Consider the following 21,335-nt stretch of genomic DNA (forward strand, 5'->3'; position numbering starts at 1 on the left):
GGTGGTGACTTTTCTTTTGGCCAGGCAGTGTGTGCGAGACGTCATCTTAATGTGACGTTTGAGAAACACTGTGTTTTAGTCCAGGCATCAACAAAACAAGAGTTAAGAGCCAAAAGTTATTTGAACAGGAAATGGATTCGACACCTTTGTTAGACCTCAAGGAGACACAATGTGGTTCAATGAGCGAGAGCTGTACAAGAACGCTCCACAGGGCCCCTTTATTTATGCAGGTTTGATCATTCAGATCGTTACAAACACATGAAACAGGATCCAAAGCCTGTTCAACTCTTATTTTACACTGTACAAAATATACAAAATTACTACAAAAAAAGTTGCGTCCCTTGAAGAATATCTTTTCAGTAGCAAAAGCAACATCCTCCCTCCCAAAGTCAGACTGCCGCTGCCGGCGCACGACGAGCCGAGCAGCTCAGCGACACGCAGACTGAAGGCTGCCGAGCGGCTCCTGGACCTCCAGGCCCTGAAGACTGAGTGAACACTGCTGTGACCAATCACAGGGGGAGGGCGGTACCTGGAGGGGAACTCACTCACTCACACACACACACACACACTCTTGTACTTCTATCCTTCTGAGGACCCTCACTGACATAATGTGTTCCATAGCTGCTAACCAGAACCAACTAAATGACCAAAACATGATTCTAACCTGACCCTTAAAACCAAATCTGAGCCCTCAAACAGTCCTTTGAAGTCGTGAGGACCGGCCAAAATGTCCTCACATGTACACACACACACACACACACACACACACACACACACACACACACACACACACATCCGCCACCATGTTATTTTGTATAAAAAGACCCTGCAGCAGCTAAATCTGACCAAACCACCCAGCATTCACCCCTCTGCCTCCCATTTACATGTAAACTACTTACAACAGAACATCCTGGCAATCAGACCACGGACAAAACATTTAGTTGAGGCACAAAATGCCCAAATCCAAAAGGCTAAAAATAAACTATTCTTTCAAGAACACTTTTGGCGTTAACGAAAAAAAAATATATAAAAAAGATTCTTTCTATCAAGAAGTCGTAAGCTTACAAAGCTGTCGAACCTTTGACTCAAAACAATACTCATAAATAAAAAAAGGAATATCTTGAGGCTCCTGACGATTAAGTTAAGAAATCAAATATACACAGTGATTAATCAGAGAATTATTTACACGTCTGTACAGAAACATTCCACATGGACGATTCTTCATATTGACTCAAATTTCCCCCAAACAAACAAAATAAATAGTTTTTTTCCCCAAAGTCGTCGGGTGTTGCGGCGCCACGAGGCGGCGTCTCGTTCAAACACGGACGCGTTGTTGGATGAAATGTGCTGATCGTGCACGTCAGACGTCCACAGAACTGGAGATCCAGCCAGCCGCAGTGGACCGCTGAGACCAGCGTCAGTCAGAACATAAATTAAACTTCTGAATGAGAAAAGACTAAAAAGAAGAAGAGGTGGAGTCACTCGGGGCGCCGCTGGTTATACGATGTACTCCATCCTGTTGACACTCTGCGACTGCAGCTGCCTGTTGTCCTGTTTGCTTGTCCAGTGTGGGGGTTTGCCCGGTGCACGGCGGGGGGGTCGTTCCTCCCAGTCCACCAGCGAGTACGCCGGCGGTGCCCGCGGGAACCTCGCCTTCTGCACCCTCTTGTCCATCTCGTCCTCGTCCGATTGGCTCCCCGTGTCTGACTTCTTGACCTTGGCGTTGACGGAGTTCTTGTCCTCGCAGAGGTGGTGATGGTGGAGGTGGTGGTGGTTCGGCGGGTTTTTCTCAATGGGGTTCTTGATGTGGTTGAGCTGCTCGCGGGCGGCGCTGATGCTGTTGTGGAGGGCGTTGTTGTCCTCCGCCACGGGAGCCGAAGACGTCAACGACGGCTGCGTGCTGACCGCCGTGTGGGCGCTCTGCTTCCTCCGCCTCTTCACGCACCACAGCAACATGGAGGCGACCGCCAACGCCCAGACAACGATCAGCACGGACACCAGCAGGGGCACGAGGTGGTCTGCTGGACGGACAGGAAAACGGAGGTCAGCGAACAACTTGAGACACTTGATTAAAAACTCAACGATGCTCCACATGAACAGAAGATGATATCAGCTGATCTCTGGAACCACGAGGACGCCGCTAACTTCTACCATTCATCCACTTTATCTTGTTGCTAACAGGCTAACCCTGCGGTCGAGTCAGGGCAGAGCTCAAATCACCTTTTTAACTTCTCTGATCTGAATGGACCATGTGACCCTGATCGACCACTCAGCTGGACCTGCAGCAAACTAGCGAGTCGTGCTGGACTGACGATCATGAGACCAAACCCTCGCTGTGGATTTGACAGCATGGAGGCTGACTGCTGACTGACAGGAGGGTGAACCTGACTGCAGCTGAACAAACCTCAGTTGTGTGACGTACCGTAGGGTTTGTGTCAGTGCAGGAATCTGCTGATACTCTGATTTTATTTATTCTGCATGCATGTATTTGGTGGAGGCGGGCGAACAGCCTCCAGTCTTTCAGTGTGGATATTTAAAGTTAAAAGTCTGAAATCAAAGCGGGATGTAAATTCATCCACTGACTGACTAAAAACATGCAGTTTGACAGTTTGGAAAATCCAGGAACTGGACCTGCAGCGAAGGTCAACATGAACCACGTCTCAGTCACATTTTGTCAAAGTTCGATTCCCAGAGACCAGGATGAAGCTTCACGCTCACCGTCGGCGTCGTGGCTCTGTCGTCTCTGGACGCGAACCTCGGCGATGGCGCTGATGATGCTGCTGTTGGCGCTCCTCTTGCTGACCAGATCCATGATCTGGTCTGTGATCTCCTTGACGAGGGTCATACCTCTCCTGTGGTCCTCTGTCGACTGAAATATTCCACAGAAAAACTCCATTATGGTCTGTCTCATGTTGGTCCCCTCTAATTACTGATTCAAGCACAACATGACAGATTTTCCATTCCAAGAAAAATCATCTGGCGCGCAGGAAGCATTTTCTTCTTCTGGCTGCAGAAACAGCGGTTTGAAACATTTGTTAACATTTCAATCTTTGAGCTACTTGTACGACAGTTATACTCTGCTGCTGCTCTTATCTCCGAATTCTTGCTCCTTTTCCATTGTAAAATCCAGACTTTTGGTTAATGTGATGTACTGAAAATGAGAGGAAATCACATCCAGATTATATCATGTGATGACAGCAGCTCCATAATCATTACATTACACTGTGGAGAGTTTTGTTGTTCACTGTCAACAACCGAAGACGGCGTTCAGAGCAGACGTGACTCACAATGGCGACGTGGATCTCGTTGGCGCTGAGCGACGGCTCGCAGCTCATGGAGACGGAGGAGTCGGAGGACAGATTCTTGACGACGTAGAGACTCCGGAGCTCTCGACAAACCTGCTCCACCGTCACGCCCTGGAACACCAGAGGAACTACGTCAGCGAGTATTCAGTGTGATGGTGACTGCCACTGGAGGAAGTACTTTTACTGAAGTAGAAGTACTCATGCCACAATGTAAAAATACTCTGCTACAAGTTAAAGTCCTGCACTGAAGATGTAATTTAAAAGGTGGCGCTAACATGCCGAGACATCCAGCCAGCAAAGGCAGGAAAGAAGAAGACCGCTAGCTGGAAGGGAGAGAGCAGGAACGTGCTTTGTGTGTCCAAATGTGTAAAGTGACTGATAAATGTAGTGAAGCAGACGTAGAAGTGACATTCCACCTCTGCTAAGTGCTGCAGCTCGTTTCTGTTGTAATGCTAAGCTAAGCTAAGCTAAGCTAAGATCTTTTCTGCCACTGAAGAGCACATGAAAGCAGACTGAAGAACTGGAGACAAACCGACCCTTGTCATGACGTCCTTGTTGAAGGTGAAGGTGACATTGGCGCAGCTGCTCTCTGAGTGACACCTGGCTGTGGGCGGGGTCCGGTGGGCGGGGCTCCAGCACTCCCCCTGGCTGGGGCACGGCTTGACGAAGCAGCGCTCGTCCAGGATGGCGACGCAGGTCTGCCCAGCCGGACACTCTGAGCCACGGATCTGACTGCGGAGGCTGCAGGGTTTGGGTCCGCACTGAAGCTGCCGGAGCCACGAGGAGGTGAAGATAAGATAAGATAAGATAAGATAAGACTTATCATTAAGGAGGCTAGGCTTGACTCATTTTCATTTTGCTGTGATGGACATACTGATCTCTTCCCCTCGCTTCAGTCTGAGGTACTTAATACTTCAAGCTCTGAGGGAAACGTTGTACTTTTTACTGTTTTCAGCTGTTTAACTTTAACTTGACTGCTGCTGTACTTTAACCTGCACGGAGTATTTTCACATTCGTGTCGTCTGCACACGTGAACGCGGACCAGGTGTCACTCCTACCTTTGTGCAGCTGATCCTCCCGTCCTGACAGCGGCAGGTGTTGCAGTCTTCGTCCCATCGGCTTCCGTCCAGAGCCACCAGGCCTCCGACCACACAGGGCCTCCCCGACACTGCAGCACAAGACCACCGTCAGCACCAACACATCACAGGTGGGAATCACAGGCCCACAGCAGCAGCGAATCAGTGAGCTTCATGTTTCATAACTATCAGTCAGAGTGATCATCAATAACGTGAGAGCGAGTGACAGCCGCCCACTTCACAGCTGTGCTGTCACACACTGAATTCAGGCTCTGGTATTATGATGCTGCTGCTGTTGTTGTTGTTGTTGAGTATGTTCAGAGTGTGAGTGCAGGTTTGACCTTCTTGGCAGCGTGAGCCGCTTCTTCCTGGCGGACAGACGCAGCGATAAGCGTTGATTTCATCCACGCAGGTGGAGCCGAAGGCGCAGGGCGACGACTGGCACTCGTTGACGTCTGGAAGAGGTGAGTGACACCGATCAGTTCTGTCCACTGACACATGAAGGACATTGATCTGTCTTCAGTAACACGAGGCCGGTTTGTTTCCATCAGCTGCTGTTATGTGATTATTAGGAGTCGGTTCATCGACAGCAGGAGGATAAAAACCATTAAACCACCACAGAAGAAGAGAGATGACGTCATTCATGGATCTCTGGTTAAAGGTCAAACGATGAAAACATGATGGAAATGACATCATATGCTTCATCTACGTCATCGTTTGTCACATTTTGATTCTACTGATGCACCGACTTTTCCACCTCAGACCAGCAGAAATGTGATGTTTCTGGTTTCTGGTTTACTGCACAAACTGAGAGAACAGGTGGATGGAAACACCTGCAGATAGCAGGAGTCACTGAGCTGCAGAGACAAATCTGACGGCTCCCATTTTTCCTCTTTTGATTCATGAAAAGGTCAGAAAATAGTAAAAACGCTCATCGCACTTTTCTAGAATCCAAAGTTACGTCTTCAGGAAGCATTTTCTGTCGGACCGACAGTCTAAAAGCAGGAAATCTTCACATTTGTCTTCAATGACGACTTGATTGTTAGAATTCTTAATTATTTTCTGTCAATAAAGTATCATTGTATTAAACTTTGGAGATGCTGTTTTTCGTTCTTCGTGCTAAGCTAGGCTAACAGTCTGATGAGAGTGATGTCACTGAATGCTGGAGGTTTGAGCCGAGGCCGATGGACACTCACTGATCCTGCAGTCTGGACCGGCGAAGCCCGGAGCACATTCACATCGGTACCAGTTGTCTCCATCGACGCAGGTCCCGCTGTTATAACTGCAGGACACACAGATTGATGATGTTCAACACTGTCATCATCATCGTCATCATCATCATCATCATCGTCATCATCATCATCATCATCATCATCATCATCGCCCACTGAGGAAACAAACCCAGCAGTGAATCAGCGACTCTGATCTGACTGAGCTGGAGTCCTCGTGCTGACCCAAATCTTAATCGCAGACAGAAAAATGCTTTTTGTGATCAGCGAGTCTCAAACATGCGAGCAGCGGTTTGGACAGACGAGCAGATAAAAAGTCAAACTGGCAGAAACGAGTCGTTTTGTTCCAGATTTGATTTGGTGGACGGACAGATGACGAAGAGGAGGCCAGAAAGCAGCATTTAATGCAGCTCATGACAGAACTGAAACAAGTCAGACTCACCAGGGATGAGGGCTGCAGTCGTTGGCGTCTGGAAAACAAAGAAAAGGTCGAGTCAGACTTCAGTCGCTCTGCCTCGAGTCGTCGACTCGTCTTCTCTGACAGCCGGACGCTTTGTCTCAGTAACCACTGATGACAGATTCAGTTTAGAAACAGACGTCGAGTCTGAACGTCTGAAACCGCTCAGATCGAGCTTCAGCTTCAAGCTGTTTGCTAATGTGATCACGTTTTTCACTCATCAGCTTCACTTTTATTGGATCCTTTCATTTGTATTTCAGTGTGTTAATTTTCATTCACTTTGTGTAATACTTAAAATTGACATGCTAATTGTTAGCACATTAACATGAAGACAATTAGCATGTTAGCACTCTACACAGTGAACATTTTACAAAGCGTGCCGTTTACGCTAACATGCTAACAAACGTCTTCTCCTTTCCTGTTTGTTTTGTTTTTTAATGAGCATCTTCGTCCACTGGCTGCATTTCAAAATGCATAAAATTAGCATGTTAGCACGCTAACATTTGTGACATGCTAAACGTAATTAACATGCAGACAGTTAGCATTTTAACATGCTAAAGATTTGATGCTAATTTGATACAATATACATAACATTTAGCTTTTAACCAGACAGAAAAGACATTTTTTCCTTTCATGTCAGAAAATTTGACCCTCAACTGAAATCCTCCAGCTGGGGCAGCCTGCGTGAGGTGGGGGTGGATTTGGAGGCGGGTGTCACGCAGTGACTCACTGTGGCTGCAGGTGGCGCCCTCCCAGCCCTCCTTGCAGACGCAGCTGAAAGAGTCTCCGTCCCCCACGCAGGTTCCTCCGTTCTCACAGGGACTCGGCAGGCAGCTGCTGTTCTTCGCTGGAGACACAAACACGAGCGTCAGCCGGCAAAGTGACACGAGAACAGTTAGAAATAAACTCGTGACGCATACTGACCGATGTTACAGGTGGCTCCGCCCCAGCCAGCAGCACACACACACTTAAAGGCGTCGCCTTCGTCGTAGCAGGTTCCTCCGTTGTTACAGGTCGCCTCGTCACACTGACTCTCTCCTGCCAACACAGACAGAAACTTCATTCCACATCTGGAACGGCTGGAGGAGTGAGGAGAGTTAGACGCGACGATGAAGACGGCGCTGTGCGTGGTCGCTCGCCACCATCAGAGTATGTGAATGAGTGAATGAGATGTTTGGACAATGAGACGTTGAAATTCAGCCTTTAATTCTGGAGACGTAAAAAGCCTTCACCCTAAAAATTTAATGATCGACATTGTGGGGACCTTTGTCCCCGTAAGTACGGTGAGTCCCTGCAATGACACACACACACACACACACACACACACACACACACACACACACACACAGGACTCACGTGAGTGACAGGTCTTTCCCTTCCAGCCGTCGTTACACTCGCAGTGGAAGTCGCTGACCAGGTCTCGGCAGACGCCTCGGTTCTGACAGGGAGCAGAGCTGCAGTCGTCGACGTCTGCAGGACGACGACAAACATCAGAGCACGTCTCCATGTTTACAGCTAAGGATGAAGAGGGAGGAAGAGGAGGACTCACTGTTCAGGCAGGTGGGTCCGTCCCAGCCGTCGGCACAGATACACTGATACTGACTGACTTTATCGATACAGGTTCCTCCGTTCAGACAGGGGGCGCTCTCGCAGTCGTTGATATCTGAGAGTCAGAATAATAAACATTATCTCATCTTCGTCATCAGTCATTAGCGAGCGATGACTCGGGATCGTTCATGCACTCACTCTCGTGGCAGTAGGTCCCGGTGAATCCCTCCTCACACTCGCAGCTGAACTGTCCGCCGGCGTGACTCCGACACCGCCCGTGAGGGCCACACACGTTGGACGAAATCAAACGCACCCCGCCCGGTGTGCTGTTGGACGCCACCGCCACAGTGCAGCTGTCAATCACTGGAGAGGGAGGAGACAAAGAAGATTCAGAGGGACGAGTGCCGGACGTCGACTGATTGACGGCTGAAGGCGGACGGGACGCTGACCTTTGCAGGGCGTGCTGCGGCAGTGGTCCTTCAGCCGCGAGCAGTTCTTGCCCTCGTAGTCTTCAGGACACTCACAGACGTAGTCGGTGGCCAGGTTGAAGCACCGCCCGCCGTTCTGACACGGGCTGTGGACGCAGTAATCGATGTCCAGCTGTGGACACAGAGAACAACCAGCTCCAACATGTGACCTTAGAGAGGACGTCAACCAGATGTCAGATCTAAGACGAGTCCTGATTCAGACGAAAGATCTGATTCGATGAGACTGACAGGAACGTTTCAGCGGGTGGATGCTGGCAGCCAATCAGACAAGAGATCATCATTTTTTTTTTTTTTAAACTTCCTTTTAACTTTCGGACGTTAGTTCAACAGACTTTAATCCTGATCAGTTAATGTTAAAACTACTCAAACAAAAACTTCCCAGCTGCTGTTGAAGCCTTGAAACTAAACAGCTGACTTTCTTCAACCAACATTAGCATAGCATCGCTAAAGTGGGCATGGCCAAACGACAGCTCACCTGACAGCGACTCCCAGAGAAACCAGGTGGACAAAGACAGCGGAAGCCGTTAACTTCGTCATGGCAGCGGCCGCCGTTGAGACACGGGCCGCTGGAGCACTCGTCCACGTCTTTCTCACAGTGTTCACCGCCGAATCCAGGAGGACACACACACTTAAAACCATTCACCAGGTCCTGAAACACACAAACACGGCTGCAACGTTAGCGCTAATGCTGCAGTTCAGCCGTGCGTCGATTTATCCGCTTCCTGTCCTTCAAGCTAATCCTGTTAGCATCAAGCTAAAGCGTCCTCTGAACGGTTTTTATTTGTCTCTGAAAAGTTTCATGTTCAGCAGACGTTTACACTGTTTTCAGCTACGTTCGCTTTCCCTGAAGTTACTGAAGCAGAAACCATACTGAGCGGTGACAGATGATGCTGCTGATGTCACGTCATGTGATCTGTGTGCATCAGCAAACAATAAACCAGCGTGAGAAGAAGAATGGAAGAAAACAAAAAGCAGCAATCAGCGTTTGAAAAGAACGAGGACAGACTGCTGGTCTTCAGCTGGGAAATGAGACAGTTTAGAGAAACCTGACCTGCTGCTGTCATGGAGGCACACGTGTGTGTGTGTGTGTGTGTGTGTGTGTGTGTGTGTGTGTGTGTGTGTGTGTGTGTGTGTGTGTGTGTGTGTGTGTGTGTGTGTTGCAGACGCTCACCTTGCACGTCGCTCCGTTCTGACATTGACCTCGACAGTCGTTGATATCTGCAGAAACAATTCAAGTTTAAACAAATTTTACAAAAAACATATTTTGACCAAAACGCCAAAAACTGAGTGACGACAGACAGACCAGAGACAACCAATCAGAGCTGGAGCTCGTTGGGACAGACTCTATCTTTTGAAGCCAAACCCCCATTTTTCAAAATAAAAGCCTTTTGTTTTTATTGCTGGTTGAATGTTTTGCTGTATCGGCCGTCAGACTCACTACTGTCACAGTTCTGGCCCGTCCAGCCTGGCAGGCACTCGCAGAAGTATCCTCCAATCAGATTCCGGCAGGAGTTAGCGTTGATGCAGGGGTTGTCGTCACACTCGTTGGCATCTGAAACAAAAGGAGGTCAAAGGCTCCTTCAGCTGATGGGATGGATTCATTTGTTTATGAAAAACCTCCACGACGGAGGAGATGAAGCATAACGTCAACAAAGACAGCAGCTCAGGGACCAGGTCTGCTCCGAGCCAAAGGGCACTGACCGATCAGGCAGGTCTTCCCGCTCCACTGAGGAGGACAGGTGCACTTGAAGCCATTAACCAGGTCCTGGCAGGTTCCTCCATGACTGCAGGGGTTCACCAGACACTCGTCCACATCTGAGACAGACAGAAAAACAAAGTCCAGCAGGTCATGAAGCTTCAGAGGACGTCCAAAGAGGACCTGACCAAAAGGTAAAGGTGCCAGCAGGTCTTACTGATGGAGCAGGAGGGTCCAGTCCAACCGGGGGCACAGCGGCACTCGAAACCCTGGCTGGTCCTGGTCTCCACACACCTGCCTCCATTCAAACAGGGGCTGGACAGACAGGCGTGGTCCGCTGAGGACAGAAGACAGGGAGACGGTATTCAAACACCTGCTTCTTGTGCACGAGAACCTTTGTGCTGAGACAACAGGCTGAACGTCTTCAATAAAAAACTGATCTTCTGAATTTCACCGTTCACACTTCAATGCTGCCAGACTGTATGAACGGCCCTGTGGGGCCGCTCTGGATCAGGGACTGGACCCGCGGATGCTCTCACCTCTCTGACAGTTGACCCCGGAGAAGCCGTCGGGACAGGAGCAGTGGTATTTGTCCGGTCCCGTGTTGCTGCAGGTTCCTCCGTTCAGACACGGCTGCAGCGTCGCACACGTGTTCAGATCTGCAGACGAAGACGCGACAAACACTTCATGACCACGCAAAAGACGAGAAGGTCACGTCTGCACAAGTGTCTCTGGACGTGTGTGTGTGTGTGTGTGCGCTTGTACCTTTGTCACACAGCTGTCCACCATAGTTGGTGTCGCACAGACACTGCCAGGGCTCCACACAGCTGCCATGAACACAGCCGGGATGAGGGATACACTGATCACAGTACTCCCCCTGCCAGCCATACAGACACCTGAGAGACACACACACACACACACACACACACACACACACACACACACACACACACATAAATACTTATACTTATACTAATAAATAGTATAAATGCTTCATGTCTCCTGTCAAACTCAGGTAATAAAGGTGTTTGTGTGTGTTGGTTCTCACTTGCACTCTCCAGGAATTTTACAGGATCCGTGTTCTGTGCTGCAGCCCTGTCTGCAGATGGCTGAGACACAGAGACACAGAGACACAGGGACACAGGGACACAGAGACGCAGGGACACAGAGACGCAGAGACGCAGGGACACAGAGACACAGAGACACAGAGACGCAGGGACACAGAGACGCAGGGACACAGAGACGCAGAGACGCAGAGACGCAGGGACACAGAGACGCAGGGACACAGAGACACAGAGACGCAGAGACGCAGGGACACAGAGACACAGAGACAAACTGTCAGCAAACGTGGACGATGTCAAAGAGAACAAGCTTTCCTTCAGCTGTAACGTTCATGCTGGTCGTTCACAGTCATGGACTCTGAAGACATTTTTCAGTTACTGTGTTCATCGCGTCACAAACGGTGAATACAGCGTGTTTACGCTTCGACACGACTCTTTATCCTCAGGATCTGATCCGTTCTGCTCAATAACATCAACAGACAGACTCACGCATCAATGAAACCCTCCGAGGACTCACCCGTGTTGCAGTCTAGACCGGACCAGCCCTCCAGGCACGTCTTGTTGCCGTTGTGGTCGCACTCGTAGTGGCCGAAGAAGTCGTCTCGCGGGCGGCAGAACTTGTTGCAGCCGAAGCCGTAGTAGTGCTCGTCGCAGCTGAGGCGGACCTGGAAGTGGACCTGAGCCACGGGACCGTTGTGCTTCAGGCTCTGCCACTGCCGGCTGGGGTTGATCATGCCCGAGTGGACGGCTTTCTCGATCAGCGCCCCGCCGGCGCCTGGAAACACAACAGTTTCTATCAGTCAGGGAAGAAACATGGAGGTGAGGTGATGGACAGGGTTAGTTTGGAGAACTGAGGACAAGGACAGAGCAAAGAGGCATCACTGGAGGCTGTTTGGGTTAGCTTGAAATGCTAACTTGTTGCTACGTACAGCAGCAGGTGGAGTAACGGACTCTGCACGTGAGGAGCAGTGAGCTGTCCGTCTGTCCAGCTGCTGACGACAAAGACAAACTGAGGCGGTCCAGTCTGTTTGGGAGGACAGCGGGCAGCTGTAGGCGCAGAGGGACGCCGGAATATTCCAGAGTTCGAAAATGCTGAGCTGCTCTGTGGTATTTCACCGGCGGGGTGGAAAGTGTGATCGGGCCGAGGTGACGCGTCGATTCAACCGACGAGCAGCCGGACCGAGAGCACAGAGCAAAACCTCCGAGCAGGTAGCACCATCTGCCTGGAGGCAAACTGTGACACTTCACATCCCCGTGGAGAAGAAAAAAGTGCCAGAAGTGGCACAGAGGTAGCAGATGTGGAAAATAGTTAACCTCCCAAAAGGCTGGATCCGTTCCGTCCACAATATTTGAGCAAATATTCAAAGCTGGCACTTTATCGCTGCATACCGCCTGAGCTGCTGAGCAACACCTGCCTGAGAGCTGCAGCTCTGGAACCTGGACAGAAGAAAAGCCTTTCTGTGCTGCAGAGCATGTCCTCCAGGAGTTTGTGTTTACTGACATCTTAGTTACTGGACCACGATTATACACAGGACAGGAAATGATGGAGAGATGCGGCAACGGTCGCCTGGCGTTCACGGTCGGCATCTCAACCCCGGAGCTGCAGGGGGCGCCAGACCTGATCAGCAGCCGCCAACGTCCAGCAGACAGAACATCACCATCCGTGTGGAGTCGTGTTCGTGTCTCCTGATGGACGTCGGTCCAGTCTTCTCTCTCTTTGAGCTCTGTGTCTGGTGTCCTCCACCTCCTGAGGGACACATCTGCCCTTTAGCTGCTAAATGCTAAACGTCCACCAGCTGGTCTCTGATCAGTCTGTCTGCTGCTGAGCAGGTGGCGAACAGAGGGTTGATCGTAGGGACGCTGCCTCACTGTGTGGAAGACACTGGGATCAGTCTTATGTGAAGGAAACATCAGGCTCGACTTAAACATCCCTTTCCTGACGTTCTGACTTGTTATCTCCTAAAACGATGGTATCCAGTAAAGATCAGACCACTGAATCCTGCTGCACTACGTCAGCAGGCGGAGGAGGCTGGACGCTGCAGGTGTTCATTACGGACCACGTGTCGGGGGCACTTAGCTTGTGGACGCTAAACTGGGAGGGTCAATATTAGTTCTGTCCTCGTTCGGCTCGACAGCAGCTTCAGCCGCTGGTCTGCTGAAGGTTTCTGAACAAACATCTCTCACACAGTGAAACGTAACTCTCTGCTTCCATGTTTGGACTGAAACTCTGATGAACTGGACTCCCCACCGCCCCCGCCCACCCCCCCTTCCCAGCGCCTGCACCGAAGCCCACCTGAGCCGAGGTCAGCCGACTTCACACCGGGCCTATAATGGTTCCCTGTGGGACGCCAAATACAGCACGGAGCCAACACTCTGGCTGCCGACCGCTGGCTGATAAACAAACCTCACACACTCTTTACAACCTCTTTTCTGAATGGGACTCGTCCAGAGCACGTAAACACCTCCGGGCTGCCGTACGAGGAACTCAGATATATATATAACAGATATGTTCTTATCTCCTGTGCTTCGTACAATTCATCTCAACTACAGCTGCTCTAAAACACACAGTGAAGCTGGTTTACAGCAGCACTGAGCTCTCAGGTCAAAGGTCACGGTGGTTTCAGCAGGAGGGAAACTGAACCGAGCAGAGAGGAGTGAGGACAGGACGAATGATGAGGATGATGATACTCACTGCCCGAGGAAGAGTCGTTGTTGAAGTCCAAGGCTTCCACGATCAATGTGTACGACCTCTGCGCATGCACACACACAGACACACACACACACACACACACACACACACACACGCGCACGCACGCACACACACACACACACACATACAGAGGACATCAATCAGTGAAACGTTTCAGAACTGATCAAACATTTCACATTTTATTCAGAGAAAATCCCAAACATTCATTCAATACAATTAAATTTAATCAAACCTGGAGATTCACCTCCATGAGATCAGTTTTTAAAAAACGTCTCACTTTAAGCAAAAGTTTGTTCTAAAATCATTAAGACCATGAAAAGCTTTCAGAGCCGAAGTCTCGCTCCTAAAATACAACTTAATGAGAACCGCTGGAAACAAGCATTCACTGCCGAGTGCAGTGTGTGTGTGTGTGTGTGTGTGTGTGTGTGTGTGTGTGTGTGTGTGTGTGTCCCATTATTTCAGCTCCACTCTGAAACTCTTTGTCTCTCTTAAGGCCACTGTCGCTCTCACCGCTATCGAATGACAGACAGATCAGAGCCAGAGTGTGTGTGTGTGTGTGTGTGTGTGTGTGTGAGTGTGTGTGTGTGTGTGTGTGTGTGAGTGTGTGTGTGCCTCTCTCTCTCCAGGTCTCTCCATCCAGACTCAGACTGCGCAGTGTGTGACGTGTCTCTGGGTTTTAAACCTGACGACAGTTTTAAGAGTCAGGAAACATCAAAGTTACGTTCAGGGATAAAATCATTGTTTTCAAAGTCCCAGGTGAAGCTCAAGTCTTGGTAATTCAATCCAAACACAGCAATCCTGAGTCAAGGCCAGCAAGTCTCAGGTGAAGACCAATCATCAGTGGAGCAGGGAGGAGGAGGAGGAGGAGGAGGAGGAGGAGGAAGAGGAGGAGGAGGAGGAGGAGCTCTGTCAGCAGTCTGGAGATGTTTCAGGAAAAGCGACGATGACAAAAGTAGAGCAGACTGCTAACTGTGGAGAGGAGCAGTGAGAGCAGTTTGCTGGTGTTAGCAGCAGGAAACAGCAACAACCAGCAAACAGGAAGTCCTGATCCAGGATCCTGAAGACCAGCTGTGGTCGACTGTAGATAACACAGGAAAAAAAAAAAAAAAAAAACCACTCACTGCACCCGTACTCAGCTCAGGTAAAGGTGTGTGTGAGCTGAGCACGTTACGCCGGCCATGACATTATTAAGCACTCACCTGGACTCTTACGGTCAGGTGAAGAAACAGTGTGTCTGTACATCCCTCCTTCAAATAGAAATCTATGAAGCTGCGATGGCTCTGAACGTGCCTGAACTTCAGCACAGGTGGTCTCACACCGTCCAGTCCGCACCTCTCAGCCTCTGCTCATGCTGGCGTAGATCCACAGCAGTTAGATCCGCTCCCTCCTACAACCTCAGCTCTGCAGGACAGCAGTCTGTCCGTGCAGGTTACAGATTAGCGCTTAGCTCGGCTGTGATGTCAGAGCTGCTGACAGGACCCTCAATGAGCCTGAAGAAGCCTCACAGATCGGTTTCCTGTGGCCGCATGCAGTGAACACAAGATGTTTGCTTTTCGCTGTTCTGCTCGTTTCGGTGTTTTCTTACTGTCCTCTTGCAGAGACTTGCAGAGTCCTTCATCTGTCACGAGTTCCATCGAACAAACAGAAACTGGTTCTCAATCTAAAAGGAGAATCCCAGTTTATCACGCTGGGCCTCGTTGTGGTTGTTCTTCCATCGCTGCTACCAGCGCTAACATCGTGCTCACTGAGTTCATATCTGACATCTGGGAACACGCTAACATCGCTATAAAGGAAGGAACGCGAGCGTCAGATGGTCAGACTGAAGGTGAGCACACCTGAAATGCAGCTAACAAGCGTCACTGCGTTACGAAGCAGGAAGTGGGTCAATGAACTGATGAGTGTTCGTGCTTCTTCGTCGTCTGACTGCTTTTAATCTGCTCCCACATCAGAGACGCGTTGATACACTGAAGTCTCTCTTTTAGCTTCTCTCCACTTCGATGGCTCCAACAGTAAGCCGGGATGAGAGCGAGGCTCCACGATGACGTAGAAGAAGAGCTCTACAGTGACTCAGCATTTCCTGCAGCAGGTACGAGAACGTGACGTTTTCTTGATTCTATCATGAAACACCTCATCGTTTATGACGAGTCACTGTTTCTGCTGCTGAAAAGAAAGCTGCTTTATGCTTTCAGCGCGTTTTCTATTCTTACTGACAAGAATTAGAAGCAGGATTCAATAAAATCTAACAGCAGAACCAGAATGAGGTTGAAGGAGTTCTGTTCTGTAAGAACCCTCCTGGCTGCTCCTCAGTGGCTCCACACAGAGCGTCACGTCTCCAGTGTACCACAGAGCTGTTTACCCCGACGCCACATAACTGTCACTAATGCAGAACCGAGCTAACGTGCCGGAGCTGAAAACCCTCTGAACAACTCTTGCAACATCGTTGCGTCACTCTCTGGCTGAAACGTGATCTGGGCGTCTGGCTGATGCCTCCTGACCCTGGAGGAAAAATAAACCTGCTGCCCACCAAACACAGTGGGTGGCACCTCAAAACATTTTAGCAGCTAATTAGATTTCGAGACGGAGCGAGAACCTGACAGCTGGTCACCTGCCAACAGGTTCCACTCACTTCTTGCCAAAACATCTACCAGCATTCGTCTACAGGCCACTGGTGATTTCCCATCACTCCCCGTCCTTTGATTGTTTGATTGAGGAGGTGGAACTGCTTTCTCTGGCTGCAGGCTCAGTGTGGGAAAATAGTTTGTGAGCGTGCAGAGCCAGGCGACATGTGGAGGCAGGTCCAGGCGGGGCGGCGGGAGGCGGGAGGCGGGGAGCTCCCGACTCCAACTGCAGCCCAAAAAAAAACTTCCTCTGTTTCTAATCTGTTCGGCGGTGAACGTGACGCCTCGTCAGGCCGACCGAAGGCGCGCTGAGAATGAGCCGCACTGCAGGAACCGCTGGTTCTAAAACCAAGAACCTGGAACAGTCGGGACTCCCTCAGGAGATCCACCACAACATGAAGCCTTCAGATTCCACTGAAAACAACTAAACGTCAGAATCAGAGAATCTCCACGTTACGTTTCTCCGATCAAACACTTGATCTGAGAAATCCACCCCTCACATGATGTAACACAGAGAAGCAGATTCTCCTCAATCAGCGTCGAACAGGACCAGCTGATTATTCGACCCGGGTCCGGGTCTGTGTGGCATCGCGGGTTCGGCAGTTTGTGGATCGGCTCCAAAGAAAAGCAGCAGCATCACGTTCGTTCCCCAACATGGACTCACATCAGGCAGGGACGAGGACGAGTCCGGCCATCAGACACGTCCATGTTTGGTCACCTGGTGGAGACACACCTGGACTCCTGTGAGTCTGACAGGAAAAGACATTCTGCTCGCTGCCTCCCCATAATTCACTGGGGCAGACTTTCTACTGCTGTCATTACCATGTGTGACCACAGGGGACGCTGCAAACGTTGGACAGAAAACAGTCTGAACTGTCGTCTGTGAGCTCATCTTTAACCACAAACACTCCTGTCATCTTATTACACATCAGCTGATCCATAAACAACATGAGTTCATAATCTGGAGGATCAGTTCTGACGTCCGACGGCTGACCGGCAGTCTGTCCTCAACGCAGGAGAAATGATTCTTTGACAATCTCTCAGATTGTTTGTTGAAACCAGTCATTCAACCAGCTCAGTCCTGCATGGATGACTGGTTTGTGTTTGTGTGTGTGTGTGTGTGTGTGTGTGTGTGTGTGTGTGTGTGTGTGTGTGTGTGTGTGGTCTATAGAAGAACTCATTTGTTCCAACACAAACCTCAGCAGTAACCAGGATTACAGCAGGTTTTAACTCTGAACCCCAAAACGACCAAAACACGAGCTGAAGGAAACGTCGTGAAGCAGCTTCCTGTTGCTTCGTCTCACTCGTTTGTGTGTGTGTGAGAGAAACTACAGCGATCATGAGGAGGGCGTGAAACTCAGTCACTTCGCTGACCTGTCGACCTTTCCTCCAGCGCCACCATCAGGACAAACTCCAAAAAAAAAATATATTAAACTGCTCTGATTCACCACAAAAATGTCATTAATGTCATCCATTTCTGACTCAGCAGCATGTTTATGGTCTGGAGGCTTTATCAGCATCTCCAGCCTGAAGCGCTGAGTCGTGCTACCGCTGTTGGTCCGTCTGCATCCTGCAGATTCCCACAGCTTTTACATTTCACCTAAACACCTGCTTCGTTTGCATCTGCATTGAGGGTTAAACTGAAATGCCTCCATGTTGTCGATCTTCCTGCGTATTTCCCTGCTTATAAAAACGTTAAAGCGCCACATGACGTCAGCTGCTCCGGCCAACATGAACCCAAACATCCAGCCTCGATGGGCTCTGCTGGGAAATCTACACACACACGTTAGATGACACTCATAAATGAAATCTGAGAAATTTTGGGGTTCTGAGCTCCTCAGGAGATCAGATATCATTTTGTTCCGTCTGATCTGTAACAGGAAGTCCGGCTGTGAGTCTCCCTCAGCCTCATCAGAGCTGACGCCGGTGAGCTGCATCACTAACTCTGCTCTGGTTCTTGTCTGACTGTTGCTAGACGGCGGACACGTTGCACCACAATCCACCCCCCAACCTCAGCCCTCCACCCCAGCATTGTCCCAGAGAGGCAGCCCGGCCAGGGCCCTGCCCATTGTTCCCACAGTGCCCGGACAAAATAAACCAGAGAAAGAAAGAAAGAATCCGAGAGGGTGAGACGCCAAAACAAAGGTTGAGAAACACAAAAAGAAAGAAAAGACCTGCAAAAACTACAGGAGAGCAGGAGGGACAGGATTTCAGAAACAAGCAGTGAGAAACGTAAAAGTTACTGAACAAAGAGAAAGACGAGTGGACGAGTGTCCTGAGCCGCCATCACAGCCCCAATAAACAGGACTGACGCACAGACTGATTGGTCCGTCCTGCCAGTTCAGACTGACAACAACAGAAACCTCATCCTGCCCGACGACCACAACGGCTTCATTTAACGTGCCAGTTACCAGGTCAACGGCAGGAATGTCCCGCAGCCGGCCGAGCAGAGCGCCAACAACGGGCCTTTATCCCCCGCCACGCTGGAAGGTCAGGGGAGACGACCACCACGGCGAGGCAGGACAGCCAGCAGGACAAACAGTCGGCCGCCGGCGTCTCACCAGAGCCGTTTGTCCTCATTTGTAGTTCCAGGCAGGAAACCACAGCAGCCGCTGATGAGCACATGAAACCTCAGCCGGTGTCTGCTGAGCAGCGCGGATCGACCCGGAGGCCCATCGCAGCCAGAAACCAAGCAGCTCGCTGCCACCGGGAAAACAAACAGGAGACGGAGAGAAAAAGTCTCCGAGGAGCTTCTAATTATCAGCTTATGACTCAGGCAAGACGATCAGACAGAGACTGATAATTATTACTCTCATAATCTCATAATTACAACTCAGAAAAATATGAGATCAAAAGGTCGAACCACGAAATTAACTTTTCATTTTCTGTTTGTTTATGTAGTTCCCATCAACAGAAATGTGACATAAAAGGAAAGTAATTCCACAAATGAAACTAACAACCCATCAAAGCGCTTCACAAACGCAGAGATTCACAGGTAACAGCTGTCAGCACAGACTCCGTCCTCATCATCAAACAAGGAAACTCTTCACTGAACCTGAGTTACAGGACGAGTCAGAGGAGGAGACGGCTTCCATCCTCACGGCGATCCCACTGAGCAACACCCCCGACAGACATGTCTGAGTCCTCCTGAGCGCCGCTGAGTGATCGCACTGATCAGAACTGAGTCACAGACCTTCTGACGAGCGACGTCTCATGAATGCAGCCAGGTAACGTTCAAAGTCTGCTCTGACCGGGCGTCAGTGTGATGGAAACAAGGGGAAGCTGTGAGAGCGAACTACCAGTGAGACCACAGAAACCACAGAGGTATGATGGACTCCTCCAGCAGCACACCTGCTGTCTCATCCCTGCTCAGGTGAACTTCTCTTTAACCCAAATCGAGGCTCTAAACACATAAAACTGGACGATCTGAACTCGACCCGTTTCTCTCTGCGGGGCGTGTGACTGTACGACTGCTGAACTCACCGGCCAGGCGAAGCTGAAAGGCAACACGATCCTGGCTTTGTCGCTCTTGGCGTTGCGTAAAGAAAAGGTATTTCCGCCGAGCACAGGTGTGGAGGCCGTGCCGAAGCTGCAGGGCCCGGCCGAGGACACCTTCAGCTGGTACTCCTTCAGACACACACGGAAGTAGGTGTCGCATTCGTCCGCCGTGCACCGCCGATCCGTCGCGTCCCGGGATCCGTCACAGCAGGCGCCGGTCTGCAGGTGCCCGTTCACGTTCTGCATCGACAAAATCTGGAGCTCGAAATGTCCCGAAGCTGAAGAAACCTGCGGAGAGAGTCGACAGGTGAGTTCACGGCAGGTAGACGGACAAGAGTCACCTTCAGCAGGATTCTACGAACGACTCTGCGGATGAATCAGGCCAAAGCAGCTTCCCACAGTCCTGCTGCAGCTCAGGTCTGTGTCTGACACCCAACCAGGACCTGGTCTGACAGTCCTCGGGTCCCTGTTGGATCAGGTCTCTTCAGTCAGGTGGCGAATATTACATTTGTTAGCTGTGAAGGGATCTGTGCTGCAGGTTTGTTCATCTCTAAAGCACATTTTTCCTCCAAACATCAAAAAATCTGAACATTTTCCACAGAAACAAACTGATTTGATGAAATTTCTTTTTCTCCTCTTAAACTGTGATTTCCCCCCAAAAGCCCTCCTGAACGAGTTCAGCAGGAAACAGCGTCAGACTTCAGGATCTGATTCAGTCGCAGCTGAACAGAAAACTGATCAGAGTGAAGCGAAAACAACCAAGTGATCAACACGAGCTTCGTCAGTGGAAACCAAACCTGAGCCAAGTCAGGACGACTTCACGTCCCATTAAAGTGTCTTATTCACTGTGGACGTGGACTCAAGGTGCTTCTCATGTCCTCGTTAAAGTCTCAGAGTGTGAAAGTCTCTTCAGACACAGTTCACCTGTTTGAGTGAACAGTTTCCAGAAGGTTTACGGTTCACTGACAGTTTGAAGGATCCTCTGCTGTGTTACACCTGAACTCTCTCAAACCTGGACATCCACAGCAGGTCCAGCAGGTCTGTCTGTCTGTCTGTCTGTCTGTCTGTCTGTCTGTCTGTCTGTCCTGCTGCTGGCTGGAGAGGACACAGACTGAGTCCGTTCAGGACTTTAAAGCCAGTTTTTCAGCCACATCCCTTCAACACAAACACTGAGAAAGTGTGAAATACTCAAAGCTTTCAGCTCTTTAACGTCTTGACAGCTTCTCTCAAACTTCGCAGCGACTGATGTATGAGGATGTGAGTAGAAGAGTTTTCTCCACAGAAGGGTTTGTTCCTAAATCTCACAGAAATCAGCGGGACTCTGGCGTACCTGGATGCGGGCGGAGAGCAGCAGGAGCTGCAGGCTGAGGGCAGCGGGGAGGACGGTCATGCCGGCGGCGGGCTGCTGCCTGGCGGCTCTCGGTGCTCAGTGTTAGTCGGTGCGACCCTCCGCTCGGGGTCCGGGTTTAACCCCCTCTGGATGGGACATGCACGGCGGACACAGAGCTGCAGCGTCTCCCTCCTGAAGAAATGTCCACAGTCCTGCAGGATCGGACCTTTTGTCTGCTATTGTCCTGCTTCCTCCGGCGGGTCCACCACACGCTGCCTTCTCGCCGTCTGTCTGCAGCTGGAGCGCGGACGGCACTTGG

At 50.3% G+C, this 21,335-nt stretch overlaps 1 protein-coding gene across 2 annotated transcripts; it reads right to left on the bottom strand.

Moving 5' to 3' along the window:
- Window positions 1-222: 222 nt before the first annotated feature.
- On the bottom strand, window positions 223-21,312 carry jag1a (jagged canonical Notch ligand 1a). 2 transcript variants are annotated; one of them, XM_076729409.1, is made up of 26 exons: window positions 21,017-21,312; window positions 19,672-19,974; window positions 13,553-13,610; window positions 11,378-11,635; window positions 10,848-10,908; window positions 10,565-10,695; window positions 10,339-10,458; window positions 10,017-10,136; window positions 9,805-9,918; window positions 9,542-9,655; window positions 9,275-9,321; window positions 8,579-8,752; window positions 8,065-8,215; window positions 7,814-7,978; window positions 7,617-7,730; window positions 7,424-7,537; window positions 6,992-7,105; window positions 6,798-6,914; window positions 6,053-6,080; window positions 5,578-5,663; window positions 4,723-4,836; window positions 4,364-4,473; window positions 3,842-4,072; window positions 3,288-3,416; window positions 2,719-2,869; window positions 223-2,018 (listed from the first exon to the last, which is right to left on the bottom strand). In XM_076729409.1, exons 1-26 carry the CDS (start codon window positions 21,074-21,076, stop codon window positions 1,498-1,500), a joined length of 3,705 nt encoding a protein of 1,234 aa, XP_076585524.1. In that variant the 5' UTR covers window positions 21,077-21,312; the 3' UTR covers window positions 223-1,497. The 2 variants fall into 2 exon arrangements, with proteins under 2 accessions (XP_076585524.1, XP_076585523.1); XM_076729408.1 differs by having other exon boundaries at window positions 223-2,021.
- Window positions 21,313-21,335: the final 23 nt, after the last annotated feature.

Source organism: Chaetodon auriga, chromosome 4, assembly GCF_051107435.1.
Source record: "Chaetodon auriga isolate fChaAug3 chromosome 4, fChaAug3.hap1, whole genome shotgun sequence".
Classification (NCBI taxonomy): Eukaryota; Metazoa; Chordata; class Actinopteri; order Chaetodontiformes; family Chaetodontidae; genus Chaetodon; species Chaetodon auriga.